This window comes from Sipha flava, unplaced genomic scaffold, assembly GCF_003268045.1.
Source record: "Sipha flava isolate LNK unplaced genomic scaffold, YSA_version1 50_pilon_pilon, whole genome shotgun sequence".
In the NCBI taxonomy this organism is placed as follows: domain Eukaryota; kingdom Metazoa; phylum Arthropoda; class Insecta; order Hemiptera; family Aphididae; genus Sipha; species Sipha flava.
The window spans coordinates 1,163,278-1,185,525 of NW_020273428.1; the positions used below are offsets into that span (position 1 = coordinate 1,163,278).

The following is a 22,248-nucleotide window of genomic DNA, read 5'->3' on the forward strand; positions in this document are numbered from 1 at the left end:
ATATATAAATATATTTTAGGTAACAGATGAAAGTTGAGTATTAAACGTAACGTTATAGATTAAGCCATTATGATACCTATACTCCTTTCGAATTCGAAATAGCAGCAGACTCGTATTACAATTTAGCGATTTGATATAAAAATTAGACTAAATTCTATGTCCAAATACCACGAGACAGCACTCGTCTTTAAAGATTAAATTGCTAGGTTTGTATTCTGACCAAAATAATAAAAATTCATTTAATATAATTTGTTATAAAATATTAAAATTGTTTTATATTATTTCGATGTAAAACTAACATGTTTATTTGTTTACTTATTGTTATCGCATGTTTACGGTTACATAATACTATATTATTTACAATTACCTCAAATGAATACGATTTATTTCTAGGACAGAACACTAAAGCTATAGTTTCATAGAAATACAGTAATTTAAAAAGTAAATACTCATTAGCATATTGAACTGATGATATAGCGTTTAAAGGATGTAGCAAGACTTTCAATATTTTGTCGGTTTTAATTTTAAGACACTAGGTAATGTAAATAAAATATTAAAATTAATTGCGTATGTATAATATATCATTAACATCATAACATAAAAAGTATGAATAATTAAATCTATATTTTAGTTTTAGTTATTTTGGATTGGTGAACACATCACAGTGTGATTTTCAACTAACAAGTTTTAAACAGTTTTTTGAACAAAAGTAATGATTATATTTTAGTATTTTCTATAATAAATAATTATTTCCATACATAAACTTATAAATTTTTAAAATCAATTTCATCTAAAAAATCATTTTAGAATATTTGGTTTTTTTAGTTGTGTATTGTGGATAACAAATAATTGTAGGGACTTGTATAAATACTTATAATAAAAATAAAACAACGAAACGACGGACTTAAATTAAAAAAAATATATATATCTCAGTATACATTTCAAGTGTTACTTAAAAATTATCTTAGTTCAATTAAAACATTATAAGAGATAATAAAAAATGTTCAATACCCATTTGCAATGGGTATTCGTAGACAATTAAAGATAAAATACCTCAAGCTTGTTATTATAAAAAACTATTAATTTTTTACTGGCAGAAGATTTTAATATTAATATAAATTCAAAGTTAAGAAATAATTAGTAAACAAATTAGGAAACATTTTATCAAAAAAAAAAAAATTAGTTAATGATTATAACTTATTAAAATCATGAAGTTGTAAACATTCTAGATATTGTAATTATGATAAAATAATGTCGTTAATGCAAACAGTTTACTTTGTATCGTTGTATTTGTATTAAAAGTTGTTTTAGAATGAACTGAATTTGAAGTGAAGTCATGGTTCATTTAATACAAATTCGATGTAAATTTGTCATCACATATTTATGTCATTTAAAGTTTTTTTTTATCCCTATCAAAATTATTTGAAATGTGTTACGTTTTTATAAAAATTATTTAGATATAGAATAACATTAGCTTAGCAATTACCAAATTTGTTATGCCACGATACTTTTTTTTAAGCAGTATTTTCACGTGGATCCCTAAGAAAAATGTATTATTAAATTTTAGTAGCCTTTGTTATTTGAAGTACATGACACATGATACAAGTATGTACTCGTATCCATAAAGGAGGAATCTCAAAACGAGATAAAGTATATTTAATATTATATTTAAATACAATATACCTGGCCAAGTAATATCTAGGATGCGTTTTATCTAAAATTAAAAAATTATATTTTCTTTTCGGGATTTGAATATTGTTTGTATACATACCAATGAATTATTTTTGAATTGACGGAATCTTGTAAAATAAATATACTCGTTTCTTTAAATAACGATCAGCTATAATTATAGTTATATTATAAAAATTTTTATGCTAAAACCATCAGAGCCCTTGAGATAAAATTGCGGAGTCCTTAAGGCTCACAGTTTGGGAACCAACGCGTTAACTTAAACAATTACACCACGTAAACTTAGATTCCAATACGGTCTCTACGGGCACGGATACAAGGAGAGGTAATGGGTACTGAAGCTTATTGACATTAAGAGTGATCGATAATCGTAATTACTTACGTAGTCCACAATAGTACTGACCTAGAACGATGAAAACAAAATATTGGTGAAATTAATTTGCTAATATTTTTATAGTGATATTTTCTTCAACTACTAAATATTTTGCACTCTTGTCTATGTTATTATATAATGAATACAATAAAAGGTAATTTTGCTATCAAAGTTTTTTATTATTATTTTATAATATGCATATATGATTATTATCTAATTCACTATAAAAATTTAAACTTAATGCCATGACTCCATGTAGTTGAAATACATTTTTTCCAAGCTTCTTTTTTTTTTCATTTCTAGATCCGCACCTGAATCACTAATAAAATATTACCTAGCAAGTTAGAATATTTTCACTTTTGTAGATAATTAAAATTAAAGTTCACAAGTGTAATTAAGAATTAATATTAAAACGTTTCGCATGGACATATTAAATTATATTTTTTAGAGATTTTCCAAACTAATGATACATATTTAAGAGTTCATTTAAAACATTAGTTATCAATGTATTGTTTTAATTTAGCATGGATTCGAAACAACTGATGCACATGAACCAGACGAGGGAAAAGAAGAGTTTCCGTTTTCCAAGGAGTACTATTCGTATAAAGTTCAATCGACGGAGGTACTTATTAAGAAAATTACAAGTACTTGTAATAGAATACAATTGTGTATTAAAAATATAATATGATATACGAGAGGGAAAAATTAATTTTTCAGTTGGGTAGAAATGCATTGTTAAAACCGCCAATCGTTTACAAGACGCCTGATGGATACAGCTTGGTGTTGGAACCAATCACTAATTTCTGTAAAGTGATAGACACAAGTATTATCACTAAGTTTACCGTACTCAATTCAAATGACGAGGTCTACATAAGCATCGATGAAGATTTAACGAACATTTTGACGAGTGACTCGACGATTGTGTACAAACTTAAGGTAATATAAACAATAATAGAAAATCTCCCCCCCCCAAAAAAAAAATATTAACAATTAAAAAAAAAAAGTCAATAATTAAATAAACTCTAAAATAAGTTGTAAACGAATAATGTAACCATATAACCATATAATTGATGGAAATTATTAAGTTTCGATTTCATATTCGATTAAAAATGAAAATGTAATACTAATATTACGTTTTTTTAGGCGATAAATGATGCTAATCCTAATATAGTTGGAGGCGAGACCACTGTACTCATCAGAGTGGTTCAATTTCTTCCCATTCCGGGTAAATATAAAGTTCTTACGTATTATAATATTTCCGTTAGATGAACAACATTATCCTATATGTTTTGGTTCACATACAGACACCGTATTAGATTTCGAAGAACCTAATTACTCCATAAAACTTTCTTTCGGTCGGAAAGGTAAAGTGTTCAAGTTTAAAATCCATAAAACTGCACTAAAAGCAAAGGAAAAAGACGAAACCTTGGAATTCGAAAAACAACCGGAAAGTTATAATCACTTCATAAAAGAAGAATACTCCTTCAAGGGCAATTACTCGTTGGAATACGTACCAGGTAGGTTATCACTTCATAATACGTATTATTCTTCGTACATTCTACGATATCCGACTACATATTATGTAATTAAATATGTTGAAATAATATTTTAGACCACCTTTGGCCAATGTTGAGAGTAAGTGAGGACGGTGATTTGGAGATAATAGGAGTTATTGACGAAGGGACGTACAATTTCGACGTCGTAGCTGCAGATTTCGGTCCCAATTCTTCTACCGTTTTAAAAGCTCGATCCCGCGTAACTGTCATATTTATATTGTTTTTAACAATGTGAATGTAATCAAAACGCGTACATAACGCTGACGTTATTGTTCTCAGGTAAATCTGTTTATCGACAACGTAGCGGTATGTAATTCAAAAGTTTCTAGCTTTATCAAAGCGTACAGTAAACATTATATAACCGAAAGGATGAAATTCCAAACCGCTGTTCCGGCCACTGGATCCAACCGTAATTGCACCTTCGCTATATCACACCAATATCCATTTGGCTGTAAGTATTCTACGTTTATGATACACTTTTATAATTCGATTTGGCCATGATTTCAATCGTTAAAGATTAGTCGTGACATCATAATAAAATAGTATGGATCACCCAGTCTAACTTAATACTGTTTCACTTCTACAAATTAGAGCTCAGCAACAGCCCCTACAGCACCCTCCTCGATTGCGGTGGGGGCCATATGTGATTTTTAGCATTTACTTTTTAATATTGTCCTTCTCCCTTTCAACATTGTGTATATCTAAATTGTTTATTCTTTTCTCTTTTGATCTCAACCTTACTTGCATTGATATTCTTTCCTCGTACAATATTCTTAACCATAGTTATACTAAATTTAATCCTTCAGACTAGTTTAAAAATGTAACCGTATGAGCTTTACACGTTATATGTAAATATCTGATATCGCCATAGTTTAATTACCACTCGTTATGACTGTAATATATTGTTATTTACATTATTATTTTTTATAATTTTGTTTTATTTTTGATAATGTTTATTCGTATTAATTGTTCAAATAAAATAATATAAGTTACAATTTCAACGAAAAAAATAATAATATTTAATCTGAAACGTGTAGTGGTCCAAACAAATATATATTAAAAGTAGGTAATTTGTACTCATGTATTAATAGAGTTAAAACCGTCTCGGTTAACTCTCGATTCGTATAACGTACACGCTATCGTACTGTTGTACTTAAGACAAACATTAGTAGTTCAGAAAAAAAAAAAGAACGAATGACTGCAGGCGAATAACGACGACAACAATCACTCGTATGACTTAATTAATTTATGTTATCGTTTTTTAATTTCACTTAAAATGATAACTCGAAATCGAACGATGCGAATAATATGTTGATTTCGACATTGTATCGGTGTCAACAACGAGAAACTAACTTCATTACGACGAAAACTCCGATAATTCTGACGAACCGTTTACTTGAACGTCGTCATGACGGGTGTTTGAACGACAGGCGTTAACGAGTATGAATTAACATTTAATTGATATACTTTTATCACTCGATTGATTACGACGGAACGAACCGCCGAGATTGATATATGAATATATAATTAATAATTATTATCATTCGAACGCTATATATATATATATATATATATATGTATGTGTGTGTGTGTAAATGAAATCTCGATGATTGTGTCGTCTAGGTGTGTGTGTATGTGTATCATAACAATACAATTTCAACGCGATGTGTGTCCCTTGTTCACGAGTAGCATTTAATCGACGACTATTATAATATGTTGTGTATTGTAATGGCGTCAATAATAATATGTGTGTGATGCGTTAATAATTGGTATTTTTACTATCGGGTCGATTAATACGGAGAATTAACCGTTAATGAATATTAAATTAGCAATGATTATTTTATATTATCGCGAGAATATATTATGATAATAATTGTCGTCGTCAAGAGTTGTTGTTCGCGTTAGGTGTATCACTATAGAATATCGTATGATATCGTATTCGAAATATAACTGCGAACATAATATTCTTATACGCGTGCGCACGATAATCACTCACGTTGTTCCTAGTATGGATGTTATTATATTTTGTGACCAGCAGTCGCACGTTAACTCTAAAAACATCCGTTGAAATTTAATCCTATTTGACCTCAGGGATAGGGGGGAGGGTTATGCTTGAATCGGGTTTAAACGAACTTTAAGTTTTTGTTCGATTTGATTTTATCGGTGCATTCCGTAAAAAAATCCACGTCGAACCTGTTTGCATAATGAGGCGGCACGAAAATACAACGGGTACCGACACCGTTTGCGAGACAAGTAGGATCAGCGTTGATGGCACTTGTTGAAGAACGATTCTAATATACCATGAACGTATTTATAACAATTTAATATTGGCTCTCTTCGACGGATTCAACGTGCCCCTCCTCACCAGAGTGTTCCGGATCCGTTGGTTGATCCTTTGGTGACGGTATTATATAATACTCGATATTTACGTGTACGTTTGTTAATTTAACCTCGCGACGAGACGACGACGCGAACAATAACAATTATGATTTACTTTTGGAATCGCCATACGGCTGTACGTATTCACGTATATAATACGCGCGTATACGAGACCGTACACGCGATAGTTTTAGAAAACAACAAATTATACGTGATGTTACGGGTCCGTTTGTAAATCGTTTATCGGTCACACACGATTTCCACGAAGGTATCATAAAAAAAGGATCGAAACGATATGCAAAAATATGTTTTCACAAACCTTAAGGTGATGGACTGTACTTCACGTTTCATAATTATTACGTAGTCGCTGCACGAATTGTTCATACCTTAAAGTAAAAAAAAACAACGTTCAATCGATCGTAATCGCGAAACGTGTTTTGTACATTTTCCGCACACGCATATCGCGTTATATCAATCATAAACCGTCGGACGAGTAACGCGTGCACGTATAGTACTTTAGTAATACACAGTTGTACACACACGTGAACCAAATCAAATCCGAATAATTGTTATCGATTAAACTGTTACATTTGAATGGACTATAAATGAGAGCGGACTCGCGCATTAAAATGTATAAATTATTTATATATTTCCCGTCCATATGGCACGAGAATCACAAATCGTGTACACATCATTGTTTTCGATAAGTGTTGCGGTTTAAAATGTGTGCTCCCGGTTTTTGGAAGATGTGTTTTCCGAGGACTAACTGTTTGCACCCGTAAAGGCTCCGGGAACGAAAAACGTTCGAGAACCGTTGCATAACACGTTGTGCAACGGTGGGCTCGACTTGTACGCTTGCGGCGACCAAGCGAGGATCAACACGCACTCCCCCGGAGACACTCCGCTCACGTTCTCGCCGCCGAACCCTCCGGAGAAACTGGTCGGCGGCGGGCGGGTCGAAGGGATTCCCGAACGCCGCGCACACGGGTCCCCTCAAGACGTGTAGGAGGTCCTAAAAATTGGCATCGTCGGTGAACAGCAACTAGGAGAAATTGTGAACAGAAGGCGTTAATGAAAACATTAAAATGTAGGGGACCTAGATGGCTGCCTTGAGGAATGTCAGAAAAGACTGGAAACTACGCTGATGTTTTACCGAAGAGATTAATGAACTGTCCGTTAGTTTTGCATACGTCTCAATATGATTAATTAGGGATCGGTCCGTTGCCGCATTCGATGCCTCATATATATATATATATATATAATTACGTACACGCGCGCGTCTCGGATAGGCCAATAAGTGTATCATCGTAACGCTTCATTATTGATCATCGTTTTTTTTTCGCGTGGTTTTCCGTATTGACCGATTACCAAAGCATGAAAAGTTAAAAAGCTCTGCGGCGAAACTGTTTTGAATATTACGGCCATATGATTCGAGTACAAGAAAATGTTTAGTAAGCACCCGTAATCTCATCGCGGTCGAAATAACCAGTAAACCGGAACTCCGCGTTCTAACGATATTTCAAGTACCGAAAATCCGCGTGGAGTGATAAAGTTGGTACGAAATGTATTTGCTAAGCAGACGGATTTTTACATGCAAACAAGTTTTGTCAATAGTAATAAAATTAGGACGATTGAAACACGACGAATGACTCATATAGAATTTACAAGTAAAAAATATAATATTAACGAAAATAAAATTAGTAGGTATAATCTCGTAGAATGTTTAGCTTCGTTCAATCAAGTACAGAATAACTATATTATTTTGATTTATTTTTCCTTTTTTTAATATACATAGAAATATTGTTGTAAAACAATCGTGTGCCGCACTTTTTTTCATACAGAACTATTATTTTAAAATAATTGTGTTAATCTTGTACACTTTGTAGTATTTCGATAGTTCGATAAATCTTAGATAGCGAGAGGACCGTCGTATTTTGAGAAAACCATGCCACCTATGCCTAATATTATTTTAATTTTATTTCGATGATAAAAGAAAAATCTAGTGTGCGTAGTTGGATCATAAACACCGAAGGAGGGGGTAATGAAAAGTAGTATATAAGTAACCTGAGTACTAGACTACACTAATATTTTTTCTCCCATTACTTAGAATTGTTTATGATTGATTTCTGATCTCGGATATAGTTAAAAATGTTTTTTATTTTTTTTTGTTTTACTAAGATTATAAAATATAAATTATTAGAATTTAACAAAGTACGATATGCAGAATACAAACGAAAAAATATTAAAAATGTTAATCATAAAATATTAAAACAACATACATTTATAATTTTGTAGACCTAAGTCTGTTGAAATGGGAAGGAAAATGTGGTCTAATGCACGAAAAACATCGGGGACCCAACTCGTATGTTCCGTACGTAAGGATCTGACCGAAACGTCTAATAGGCGTTTACGGTTAACATTGTTTTCGTGCGGTTGTTATTTTCCGATTGTATTCGGTCGCGGTCGAAAACGTTTTTATTACGACTCGTCACTAAAGTCGGCAACACCGATAAAAACAAAAACAATATTATTTAACGAGTCGCGCGCGTTATCGTTCCACGTTGTTTATATAGATTACATTATAACAGTAATGTACAGCTGTGGAAAAACGAAATTATCGCATTGTTTTCGTACACGGGATCCGAGTCATCGATTATTTTTAATAATTTTGTAATAATCATAACGCTGTTACAAGCAACTTTCGGTGGCGCAACGGTGTGTACGTGTGTATCCACCGCTGTGAACGCGTTATGTCATTATCATAAAACCTAACTCGGACCGCACGTCGATTGCACGAAATCGTTCCGAAAGATTCTTCCAGCTTTCGAGCGAGTGGATGGACCCCAGGGGGACACACGATGTGATATCCGCTATTTTCTCCTGCACAAAGCTCCGTGTCATTGAAATGACGGGTAAAAGTAGTATACCGTACGCGCGTAACTGCTCGCGCGGCGTCAGACTATACGTATCCGGACACGTCCAGCGCGCGATAATGATAATAATATTTGTCTATTTACCCCGCCCCGAGCAATCGAGTAAAAATAATACGCTTATTACATTCTTATTGTAATATCGTACAGCGGTTAGAACGCGACGAAAGTACAGCGAGTCGTCATTTATGCAACACGCGTTATATTATACGTCATCGCTGCGGCGTCGGTCGATAATTGTTGAACCGAACACGTAATGTTTTTCACTCTGGTTTTGTTTGTTTCTTCGTAGAAATAAATGACAGATTAAACATAAATAATGTCTAAAGGACTCGCGTTCTTATACATAGGTACATATATATATTTTATACAAGTGGAATGTGTGTGAATACGAATAACATCTTTGAGTCCAAAGTGTATACGTATAACGTTTAAATACCCCTTGCCGTTGAATCTCAAAAAAACTGAAATTTTATGTAATGGTTCTTTGAATCTAGATGAATAAGAATGGATTTTTCGATAAAAATATCTTCCTTTTTTTTTTTTAATATATTGATATTACCGGTCGAGTTAAACGTAAATTTATTTTTTGTATAAATAAATAAAAATAGGAATTTTTAGAATATTTAAACGCTTTTATCGATCTAAACTTCTTTTTACAGCATCGTAATTTTTCTAATCTAAAATCGTAAGATACCTCCTAGGTGAGGCCAGGTAATTCAGCTAGTATATATTAAATACATTTTTGGTTTCAAAATAATAATTCGTCATTTTTCATTACAAAATTATTATAATTTCTAGAAAACGTGTTTTCTATATTACAAAAATTCAAGCACTTACTAGAAAAAAGAGAAAACTGCGAATGTTTACCCAACACCAATTGATTTTTACAAATTATTTAAAAACAGCAAGTGCCGAGTCATAAATACGCCAATATACAATTTTAAAATGTGTTATCATAACACAGCGGTGTGTAATAGAGCTGACGGTAGTTTAAAACTTAAGCATCAGCATTCTTTATGAAATTGTTTATAAATGCATATTTGTTGTGTCTCGTATAATATAATATTAGCCTCTATGCACTATACGAATAATAATATCAGTGAGGTCGATTATACTATTGCAGGTCGATCGGAGCTGATCGCAACAATTACAAATTAATACTTATACCATTTTATTTACCCTCGAAATCGTTTTCTACTATTATGGCTATGAACGATGCATTGCAATTGATTTTTTCACCAACGCAAAAAACGTTCAGCGTTGAACGAAATATAATATTTACTTATAATATTACCATCAGTATTTAATAACGTCTATTTTCTAATTTTTTAACACTAGATGCTTGTCCGAGTAAACGAGTTCCGACGTTAATATACGTGCGTATGTACTCGTACGTCTTTTCGCTCTTGGATTTGCGTAACATATTTTTTTCATTTTTTTTTTTTTTTTCATACACCATTCCTGCATTACACGCATGGTTTGGCAATAAATGTATTAATTATCCTGAACAGGCCGAACGAAATATCACGGTTAGGATGAACGTCGCTTGCGGCATAATTTTAATCAGTAGGTAAAGGTGCGTTCACACACACACACACACACGCATAAGCGCATATAATACACGTTTAAATTGCTTTTGATACCTAAATCAAACGGCTGAATGGAAACCGGTAGCTCGCAGTGCACAAAACGTGGTGTGTTATTATTTGCACGCGTTTGCTTCGCGTCGCGATAAGGTTTTCAACGTTTTAATTTTCAAAGAAAACGGTACTTGATTTCTACTCGTTAGGGACACCGGATTTGATATATTATGTCAAGCCCCGGTCTGAATAATTATCATCTTTCATAACCGATTGTAAAGTAACACACACGGTTTAATACATGTACATAACGTATGATTACTTGTATCGTTTTAATTGATGTTTATAACATTTTCACGGTGTTCAAAACACGCATACCAAGTGCATCAATTTTAATTCCTGTTCTATTATTTAACAATCTATTTTTTTAATCAAATTTATTCTTGGTATAAATTGTTGGTATTTCATCTACATAATAGATTATTTTACAAACACAATTTTACCGTTAACGTTTTGATCGGAGAAAGTAAAAGTAAAAACATTATTTTAAACACATTTTATCTGGCAATTAAACGCGGACAGTTACAAAAATGTATTGTTAACTATTTTATCATTATATTTCTTAAAAACACTTAAAAAAAACTGATGTTGCGTTTGAGTTTTAATCAATTTTATTGAGAATTATTATTTTCACAGACAATAACATTAGTAAGTTAAAGTAGAAAATTACTCTTTAAAAATGCAACTATTTTTACGGCTATTCACGAATAGATAACACGATATAAAAAACCATTGGAAATATTCGATTTAATACTTTTTTATCTCTTTACACGTAGATCTATTATGTCTATTATATGGTAATATTTACTATGCAGCATTTATTTTTATGATTTTTTTTTTTAGTCTTACCGCTTCTATCTTACAATATTGCAAGCAATAACTATTATTTTAAACTATTTTGCTCCCGTATACTCCGGTATTGCAATTATTTATTAATACCTACAAATTTTATGTTATGATGAACTCGCGTTGAATCGTTAAGTTAAAACATAATTCGATCCACGCGCAATATTATAAATAACTACAGAATTATTATGTAGCACGAAATTTCTAACACTTTTCGGTTTACGTCTCCTTTCTCTATACATCGAATTTTTATCTTATTCAAACTGAATTTTTATTTTTATTTATATTTTAATTTTCACAATCTGTATTTGTATTTACAATTAGCAAAATTGATAAAAAAAAAAAAAATAGTAGTGGCTTGATACGCATTGGTGAGGGAATGACCCATTAGTAATACTTAATACTCGTACTTTAAAAAATAAAATTTAAATCAAAATTAGTGTTATATAATATTTATAATAATGATTTGGTGCGGGATACTGAGATAAAGTGTTTGTCCTTCAGTTCAATTTTCGGACAGGATACTGGTAGTGGGTGTACAAGGAATAAGATTTAATACGAACTTTGTGTAGGTCACAAGGACGAATGAGTATAGCCACATTATTTGTAAAAAATCGAAAGCAATAATGAATCATCATATTGGAAAAAATAACTATAATAAGTGAAGGCCAACAAATTATTTATATTGATAGATATTTTGTTTAAAATTAATTTAATTCTATAGTGCTGTACTGATTGAAAATGTTTAATTTTTTCTTAAAATTCTAATCAAAATACACAACCACGAATAACTAACTTCATATAAAATAACTATACACAATATACTTATATGTTATTGTGTAATTCTAATTCAGAACATTTTTAAAAAATAATCTATATCGTCAAAAAATTTGAAATAAAATGATATTATGATAACATATTAGTATTTGCTTTTTATTATGTTAAAAAGCTACTTATATGATGATCAAGAATATTATAGAAATATGAACACTATAATGTAACTCATTTATTTAAACAAATAAAATATTCTTAAATTCAGAAAATCAAAAACGTATGAAATAAAATAGAAATTTATACGAGTTCTAATTAAACAAAGCTGAAATTTGCAAAAATAACGACTAGGTAAATAATTAAACTAGTGCACTAGATGATATTTCCGCATAAAAAAACTTCCTAGATCATGATCCCATCCACATCCACAGTCCATATAATATGACGACCATTAAAATAAATTATTATCAAACAGTTTGTCGACTAAGGATTATTATAAACCTTCGTTCTGTACCCGCTGTTCGTGATACAGAGTCATTATTACGTTTAACGTTACATGGCGCTTGATCCTCTGTACCTGCTTAATACCACCGTTTCCCCGGTCCAACTTATTTCACTTGAACGCGTCAAGTGCCTGATTAGAGTGGGTAGGGTGGATTAGTTTTGAGAAATGTACTCCTAATAATCGGCTCGTCAACCGTACATAATTGTATTTGTATGTTTATGTAATACCACCCTATACACCACATTTTCCTCTCGAGTTTTTCATACTTTGTCTTTTGTCACCACTGCCAGTCAGTACACATTATTTTTATCTACACAATATTATGTGTTTATATATGTGATATATATACATATTATCATCGTTATCCACTTCCCGTGTACAGCGGATACGAACTTCTTTGCCGTCAACGCGAAAACGGGCGCCGTAGACGTGATTAGACCCATCGATCGGGAGTCGTACGCGTTCGAAGGCATGGAAGAACCGTCCGCGTACCTGAAGTTGAAGATCCACTGCCCGCCGCCAAACGCGGTGCCGGACGTTCAGCCCTTCCATCTGGCCGACAAGGATAGCATCGCTTACGATCCGACTTCGACGTTGGTGCAGTTGGTCATCGTCGACAGCAACGACAACAGGCCCGCGTTTTCAGAGAGGCGCATGACCGTCGGGTATCCCGTGCAAGACGTGGCCACCACCGTTTTGCCCAGACATCTAGTACAGGTCAAGGTGAGTGTGTGCGCGTCAATCGATTATTGTCGTTATTATGGCGCGTCGGCGACTTCAACACGACTTCGTAATGTTTGTACAAATCGTTCTACCTAAACTATAATCGTATCAAAGCAATAATTTTAGACGAGAACGTGATATAACATCGAAGCTTGGATGTGTTCATTATTGTCAAAAAATAGCACCGTACGCTGTACAATGCAGCTTTACTTTTATAGTCTCATGCTAATTTTTGGTTGTACAACCTATGCATATAATTCGATTTATCTTGTGGTACTCGTAAATCTTGTAATTTAAATCAAAATGCTAGAAAAAAGTTTTATCACTGGAAAAGAAAAATCCTCATACGTTCGTTTCGTATTTTATGCATTTATTAATCGATAAATATAAGAATTATATACGTTCTTTTAATTGATACCCGAGAAAAAACTAAATACAGTTTAAATTAATTGTATTTTTACTACCTATTTTTCATGTTTTTTTGGCATATTATAGAATTTTTTAAGTTTTTTTTTTTTTTTAACTCATTAATAAAATCCTAGCCCTTCATATTATTATAACAGCTACCTGATTGCAGTCAGTATCACTAATGGTAGGTTTGCGTTTTTCAAAACGTAAACTTTACGATTGAACTTTCCCGAATCATGATTATTATGACTATTATGATAAGAATTTCATATTTTATTTTTTGTGTGTTGAAGGTATTGTATTGTAGGTGTATATACAGCATAGTGCCTAAAACGGAATGTTTTCATTCGTAAAGTTGTCTAATCATTAACTGTGTTGTGCATTAGGTTCTATTGCACAAAATTCATTGCGTATACGTTTTTATTCGTTCCCAAAATCAGCATAATATATGTAACCGGTTTTAATTAAATATTTCTAATCTGTGTATTCCCATAACGCAGCTGCGGTAACGGTTTTAAGAATTCTAACGCGTGTCTATATACATTTATACGCGTTCTAAACAAGTAGATAAACAAACGTTTTTTAGCGCATTGTGTTCGTTTTTTATCACAACAGAGAATAAAATATAATGTGAATCGTTTGTGTGTGCACATAAATGTTTACAAATATTTAGAACGCTGCGTTTATTATAGTATATGATTGCCACGATTCAACGCATTTCTGGCAATCCAAATGTTTTTTAGTTAATCTTTTTATTCATGCGTTATTCATCGAATATTTACGAGTATATTATTCATGATAATTATATACCACATGATCATTTGATCATTTTCGTGCAGGTACTCGTATAGCTGTCGATTTAAATAATATGACAGCTCATAACTACGGATAACTAGATGGTCAATTTATTGAAAATATCGAACCAGTTTTTTCTAGCTGATTACGTATAGCTTATCGAGTCCGCATTACCAACAACAATCTAGTGCAGTATTGAGAACTCTATAACACCTACTGGTTTTAATTTATGGTTCATAAAATTCAAAAATTTTCCTATTTCTGGCACAGTATTAAAATAGTCTTCCCAGGTATCATTTCAAAATATTGATTTAAAAACGTTCAACGAATTATTAATTTCACTATTCATTCGTACGATAAGCATGACTTCCTGCGTTGCTTTATTTAGCTACAACGATTCCTGTGCGAAGATCGTCGCGTGAAGTATAAGACTCTGGATAGACACGCCGAACCGGTGATTTATGATAGGTCGCCGGTGTACAGAGGCAATCGATGTACAGAATGATCGATCGTTATATATATATATATATCGTGAACAGGGCAGTTAGCACCGCGATACTTCATGATACAGTTGTAGTTAAAACGTGTACGCACGATTCGACAGAACAATAACGCGCATTTGTCTACGCGTCTATACACGTATACACGATTCGCGAAAATGGTCGACGAGGTCGGTCCAGATATCGCTTATTGATAATAATATATCGATGTTTGTTTATACATAATATGCACGTTTGCATCGAATACAGCGGAATAACTCGAACGTATTCTATCCGACTGTTCGATAATCATCGATAGAATTTCTTCTACGTTTATCCTGTGTAGGATGGATTTCCTCGACAATTCGAATTTCTAATTAATTCAATATCGTGTTTGTGTTGAAACTTGGCGTTTATTACTAACTCGAATCATCAAAATACATTTACGAAAATTATCGGATTAACATCATACATTGATGCAGTAAGAAGACAGTGATGACGATGTGGCTATAACTACTTTTTCCCAGGCATTAGATAGTCTGCAGGTACAATACGAATATTGTATCCGAGAATAATAACCGAAAACTCCAGATGCGCTATTTTTTGCACGACCAACGCGATTGAAAACAAAGATAAGTTATTGTCCGAAAATAAGAACAGTCTGAAATATATTATTTAATATCACAACTATGCAAAATACTTTTTCAATATGTCATTGTATATAATATATATTATGTATATTATACGTGTTTCTAAGTATATGTAGGTTAGTACGAGGAAATAAACGAAATCAAACATTTTAAATGTCCTTCACATGTGGGTTTTATGTGAAATGCAATTTATCCTATGATTCGGATTTTCGATACCTAAAATTGTTTTTTGTCCCCTATCGACTCACAAGTTATCTGAGGTTCCACTGTAATAATTATGTATTTATACACCTATATATAGGTATACCGATCGCTAATCGTACGTAATGTTAAGGTTCGTAGAACGCGCGCACTCGCGGGGTCTAGGTCGTGCACGACTACGTAAATTTATTGCGACCGGACATCGGAAACGTCGTCACCGCTGTTGAACGTATCAATAACGCAACAACAGCGAGCATGCGATATTATAACGTTATTGTATTATTATTATTATTTATTAATATTAGAACGTATGGTCGGCGCGTGTGCGTTGTCCGTCATTTGCATTCGATCTAGTTCCTAAAGAGAGAAAGAGAGAGAGAGAGAGAGAGAGAGAGAGAGAAAGGGACTGATATAGAGAGATTTATTGTTCAAGGCGAGACGGGCGCCTTAAATAGACAACGGCCAAGCGACGACTATATATGCGCGTAACAACGTGTGGACGATATTATGATAATATTACTACATGGCCGAAACGCGTTGGGGCGAACTATTACTACTATCGTCGTACAATAATGTATTATAATCCTATATTTTTTAATCGTATCCATGTATTATTACACATATGAAGATATCGTATGTCGGAGTAGGCAGCTAGTATAGCGCAATATGGTATATTATTACAAAGATATTTTTCCATCGAATAGAAAAGATTCGAATTCCACTTTTTACCCGGATTAATAATGTCGAACTGCATTTATGTCCAAAAATATGATAATTACATGGGAGATGATGAGCGTATCGAGCGGTTACCTACGCCAAATACAAAAAACGATCTAAAAACATTTTCTAATCCATCCTGATTCGAATGATTAGTCATTAAAAATATAATTTCGTGAGTTTTTTCTTCTTAAAAAACGTTAACTTTTATTATTTGCACTTCCGAACGTTTTCATTGAATCGAATGAAGTTCAACGATTACCTATTTTTGGCTCGAGTGCTGTCAGTGCGATTCGAATAAGATAGTGAGTTCGACCTCACTCGTCGAAACCGTGTTTTCCATACCTCAGACGAAAAATAAAACCAAGTCCGAAACGCTGTGCAAAACGGATATTATACACCATGTGCCACGCGACGACATGTTATTAATTCGGAGCTCACATTTTATAGTGTTCAAAAATATTAAAAGCCGCACAACTTTATGACCTAAACAATCTTTGAGCTATAATATTGTCTAGGGACACAAAAAAAAAAGATTTAATATTAATTTAATGTTTTTATTTTCTGTTCACAATTTATAAAAATGAAAGGCAAAACTTCTTTCTGAAATTTTAATTTAAACTACAAGTTTCATCAAAAATACATAGCATATTAGATGTAATTTACACCAGTTGAATACGGAAAAATAACACTGTGATGTAAGTAAAATTCTAAACATTTGAAGCGTACAATTTTGGATTCGAAATCCTTACTGCGCGCGTGACGATTATCTCAGATACTGTGCTATTTTCATCAGTGCTCCGCAACAGTTAGCAAACGCGACCCCGGTTTTGTCATTACCATGGTTTTCATTACGATACCGACTGGTGGATTATCATTTTCATTAATGATACGATGGCAAACGTGGAATTGATTCCCGGGTAAATTAAAGGGGTACGAATTGGTTTCCGAATAAAATTACTTATTAGTTTATCAGTATACAACTCACTGTTACGAGATAGGCTCGTAAATATAATTTTCAGCCAATTCAGAACGAACAACAAACCGTTGTGAATCGTTTCACGGAAAACCGAATTCTAGATTTTATTCCACGCACCCGAATATTTTTTTTCTTGATTGAACAATTAAAAGCGGTGCAATGCAAAACATGTATGAAACAAAGAAGCTCACACAAAAATGTAAGTCGAAAAAAATTGCTGAAAAAGAAAATTTTATTGATTAAAATATTAAAAAACTGAAAGAGGGCCAAATTTCGAACTTACAGTTCGTTGAGAATGGGTGTTGTACATTCGTAGAGCGTTAATTTTTTGCTAACATTATTTACCTATTACGACTTATTATTACATAATAATTTGAAAAGTTAATTTAACAAGATTGTATTATCATGAAAGTCTAGCCAATTCGTATGTTACTTGTACACAACCCGGGTACTTATTCGACGATAGGGACAAAAAGTCATCCGGCACGATCGTTGTTGCTTTGTCTCCCGTTCCGTTTTCGCGATCCGTCGTCGCGGTGTCGGCGTTTCTTTTCGCGTCCGAAACGTGTTCAATCAACCGCGACCACCACCAGAAGAAGAAGAAGAAGAATAGAAGAAAGATACACCGCACTGCAGCAGCATCCCGTTGGCAATAACATCGCGGACGACTGTCATTCCACAGGCGTTGGATAATCGGCCATTGTCTCGTTAACTATTATTGCCATCGTCGTTGATCGGCCGCGCGTAAACAATTATCCTCGTCCACCTCTTCGCGCGTCGACCTTTGACAGTGACAAACCGCGATTATCGATCGAAATATTATTGCGCTCGCACAATACATTTCGTATTGTTGTTATTATTGTTATTATGAGCACACCGCACGCGCGCACGCTTTCGAATCCACGCCGCGGTACACGTGGTTATTATTACGCGGTACATGCTGGTTAACCATCACGTTCTCGCGCTAAATCGTCACTATTATTAAGGTGTTGATATTGTTGCACTACACCTACCCACTGGCACTGTAGGCAAAATGTTAAAACGAAAAAATGTGGGAGAACAATATTATAATAATAATAATTGATATTGTAAACCAGCGATTCTCAACCGGGAGTTGAGACCAGCTTGGGGGTCACCAAAAATTTTTTTAGGATCGCATAATGTGTAAAAAAAATTATTTTAAATCAACAACAGCAAAAAATTCAATAAATTAAAAGATATTTAAATTTACTTATTTTTTATTTTTATTTTTTTTTTTCTATTAATTAACGCCAATCGACTTTTATAATACACCTTTTTTTTTTGTAAAATGTATACACAAATAAATGCAATAATAACAGTTCGTAAAATTTTTCAATGCTTACATTACAAAAGGGTCATTAGACATCTTGATGACATTATAAAGGGTCGCAAACTCAAAAAGATTGAGAACCGCTGTTGTAAACGATTCCGTCGTACCCACCACCGTTATGGTATACGACGACGATAGGTATTATTGTATTAATTGGATTTCATCGCGGTGCGCTGTTGTGCGAGGAGTTATTTTTACGAGAAAAAAACTAATTGAGAAACGTGTCACTTTTGCGTATTTCATTTGATGAACTTGTTACGCATGTTTCCTTTTTTTTTTTACGTACTCAAAACGATTATTTTTAAAGTTATCAATATTTATAAATGATAGTCGTGGTCATCTTATTATCTTTCAATTATTTTTATTACTCGAGAACTTATTCATTATTTCGTTCGTGGCGGATATGATCAATATTTCATTTGTTTTGATCCTTGGCTTCAAATATTCATTACAAAGAGAAGGTTGTTTTTTTTTTTATAATCGAAAACATCAAAAATGTATCGCAACACTTGGTAAATTATTTCGTAGGAAATCTTCAAGTCATTATGTAGTGAACGCTGTTTTCCTTCGATTATCATACCTATTAACACATTTATGATATATTATTTTCCTAGAACTGATTAAAAATTAATCACAAGGTTACAATAACGCCATTGATATCGTTTTTAAAAGATTAAAGTCATCACATTATTTGTGCAATACGTAATATTTAAACGGTTTGGAATGCCAAAGATTTTCCATTTCCATCCATTTCATACGTATGTTATCTCATTATATTTTACAAACTACTACACTAACTACTATGTGTATAAAAAAACTACTTTACACGGTTTTAAATTCATTAACATACACATATATACTTTACATACAATATGAATGTGTGTACCAATCAAATTATGAAAATCGATAAATGCATATATAAATATTTATGTAACATAGACGTTAATAATTAGCAGTTCAATTTATATATTATACTAGTTGTGGACTGTGGTTAAAGAATTAAGTAATATTTTCAACTGTATACAAATGTACTGTAAAACGAATTATATAATTATCGAAGAACTCTGTATACCAAATACGACATATCTCAGCTGGCATATTTATACATATCAGTACTTACGATTTTTCGTCATAACTAATCAAGTTATTTTATTTTGAAATATGCTGAAATAAATAAATAAAATATTTCGCACACAAACGTACACTAGGTTACATATTATATATATATATACATGCATACATAATATACTTTAAATGCATTCAATTTTCTGATCATAATTTACTCTCACTTGTATTATAATATTGTTCTAAATTTATATCAAACATAATATCTTGAAATTAATCCATTGACTTCAATTAAACCGACTGAGAAACCCACACGAGCACCTGATGCATTTCGATGGTAATCGGTAAAAAAAACAAATATGCCACTTCACCTATATGTAATATATTATATATAACATGTCGTGTGTGATATAGAAAATAACCCAATACTGTTTACATACTCGTATAAATGTAGTGCGTGTGTACGTTGTATTATTACATAATTATTACGGTAATGCTTTGGAATATTTAATAATTATAAAAGTATACCCACGTTATAATGACACTCACAGTGATACCTATTTAAGAGTGCGCCCTTTATTCTTTTATCCATTTTAAAAAATTTTAAATCTCATTGTTCTATTTGATCAATTAATTTAGAGCGCCTTTTGTTCTTACCTACTTATAGTGTATGGTAAATCAATACGTACGGTCAACAATTATTTGTAATTGATATTTGATATTGACTATCAAATAAGATAATATTATAATTAGTTGCGTGAAGTTTAAATGCAAATAAGTGTAATGATAATAGTCGAGTTCTCGGAATAATAATAACAGAAAAAAATAATTAAATAATTCATTTAAAATTTAATAAAAAAAACTATTAAATGGGTTGATAATTACATTTATTATCTATACATTATATAAATACACTGATATATTTGTTAAATTGTGATGTATGCATTAATGTGAAAATAGATAAATTGCTCTGTTGATCTTTCGTTTGAATTCAAACAAGAAAAAAAAAAGGTTATTTACATTTTTATAATAATCAATTAAAGCCTAACAAACGAAAGATCAAACAATAAGATTCAAACTATTTACGTAAATACAGATTCTACTAGGTACAGTAAACGTGGTGAAATAAAAAAATACTGAAAATTCACTTCTAACATATTATTTTACTTTTACAGTTTTAAAATTATTATGTTTATAATTTAAGTTATAAGACATTTCGAATAAAAGCTTAATTCTAACACGTATGCAAATCATTATCCCAAGCGCCTGCATACATTTCAGTTCGTTTGAATGGATTCTTATGTTAAATGTTTGCTTATTTATAATTACAAATTCCTATGTTAAACATTTTATCATTGATAGTTTTTTTTCATAGATATTTTACAATCTAAAGATTTGTTTATTATTTTAATTTTATGCGTTTCAATGTCTTATCGTTATGTGTACACATTTATCTATTTATATTCTCATTATTACAGCAACACTGCAGACCCTATACAAGTTTCATAAAACAACTCGGTTTACTTTTTCTATTAGAACTTTTATTGAACTCCATTCAAAAAATGTCCAAAAAGTTTTTTAATCATTATACTCTCGTAGTATAGTTTTCTTTTTCTCCTCCTTTTTTTTTTTTTTTTTTTTTGTCATTATAAATGGTATTTTTCATCACACGTAATCTACGAAGACAAATTGTGTAGACACGTTTATGTTCAACCGAAACTTCTAACATTTTTCCGAAGAAAAGAATACTTTTAAGTTAAAATATATTATAACATATTTATATACAAACATTAAAGATTTGTATGTATACATATTTTATATAATACAGTGGTTCCCAAACTGTAAACTGTGCCAAACAGGCTCCCTTGGGAGGTGCAAGACAAACATTTATACTGTAAATTGCACTACCATACATTTATTATTCGATCGACTATAATTTGCTTATAATATGAAAAATATTTTATTAGAAGGCGCGATTTGTTTTCTTTTGTTTTGGGGATACGTGAACCAAAACATTTTGGAAACCACTGAAATAATAAATAAAAATTACATTTTACAATATTCGTACAATAAAAAATAAATAATGAGGGTACTCGTGGGCAGAAAAACAAACAAATAGCGATTGTTTGATAATCTTATTTTTTTTTATTATCATTAGAATTTTTTTGGAAAACTATTGCGTTCATTA

The 22,248-nt window shown here is 32.0% G+C and overlaps 1 protein-coding gene across 5 annotated transcripts in view; it reads left to right on the forward strand.

Annotated features, from left to right (window-relative positions):
• The window catches only part of LOC112690522, a 34,040-nt gene that overhangs the window by 4,985 nt on the left and 6,807 nt on the right, over positions 1 to 22,248 (forward strand). For 2 of the 5 annotated variants that reach the window (XM_025564550.1, XM_025564551.1), the window contains exons 3-9: positions 2,586 to 2,684; positions 2,780 to 2,998; positions 3,206 to 3,287; positions 3,367 to 3,579; positions 3,675 to 3,817; positions 3,898 to 4,069; positions 13,075 to 13,415. In XM_025564550.1, the coding sequence (XP_025420335.1) occupies positions 2,586 to 2,684; positions 2,780 to 2,998; positions 3,206 to 3,287; positions 3,367 to 3,579; positions 3,675 to 3,817; positions 3,898 to 4,069; positions 13,075 to 13,415 (1,269 nt within the window). Of the gene's footprint in view, positions 1 to 2,585; positions 2,713 to 2,779; positions 2,999 to 3,205; positions 3,288 to 3,366; positions 3,580 to 3,674; positions 3,818 to 3,897; positions 4,070 to 13,074; positions 13,416 to 22,248 lie in introns of all 5 variants that reach the window. The other 3 variants (XM_025564553.1, XM_025564552.1, XM_025564554.1) reach the window with 2 other exon arrangements.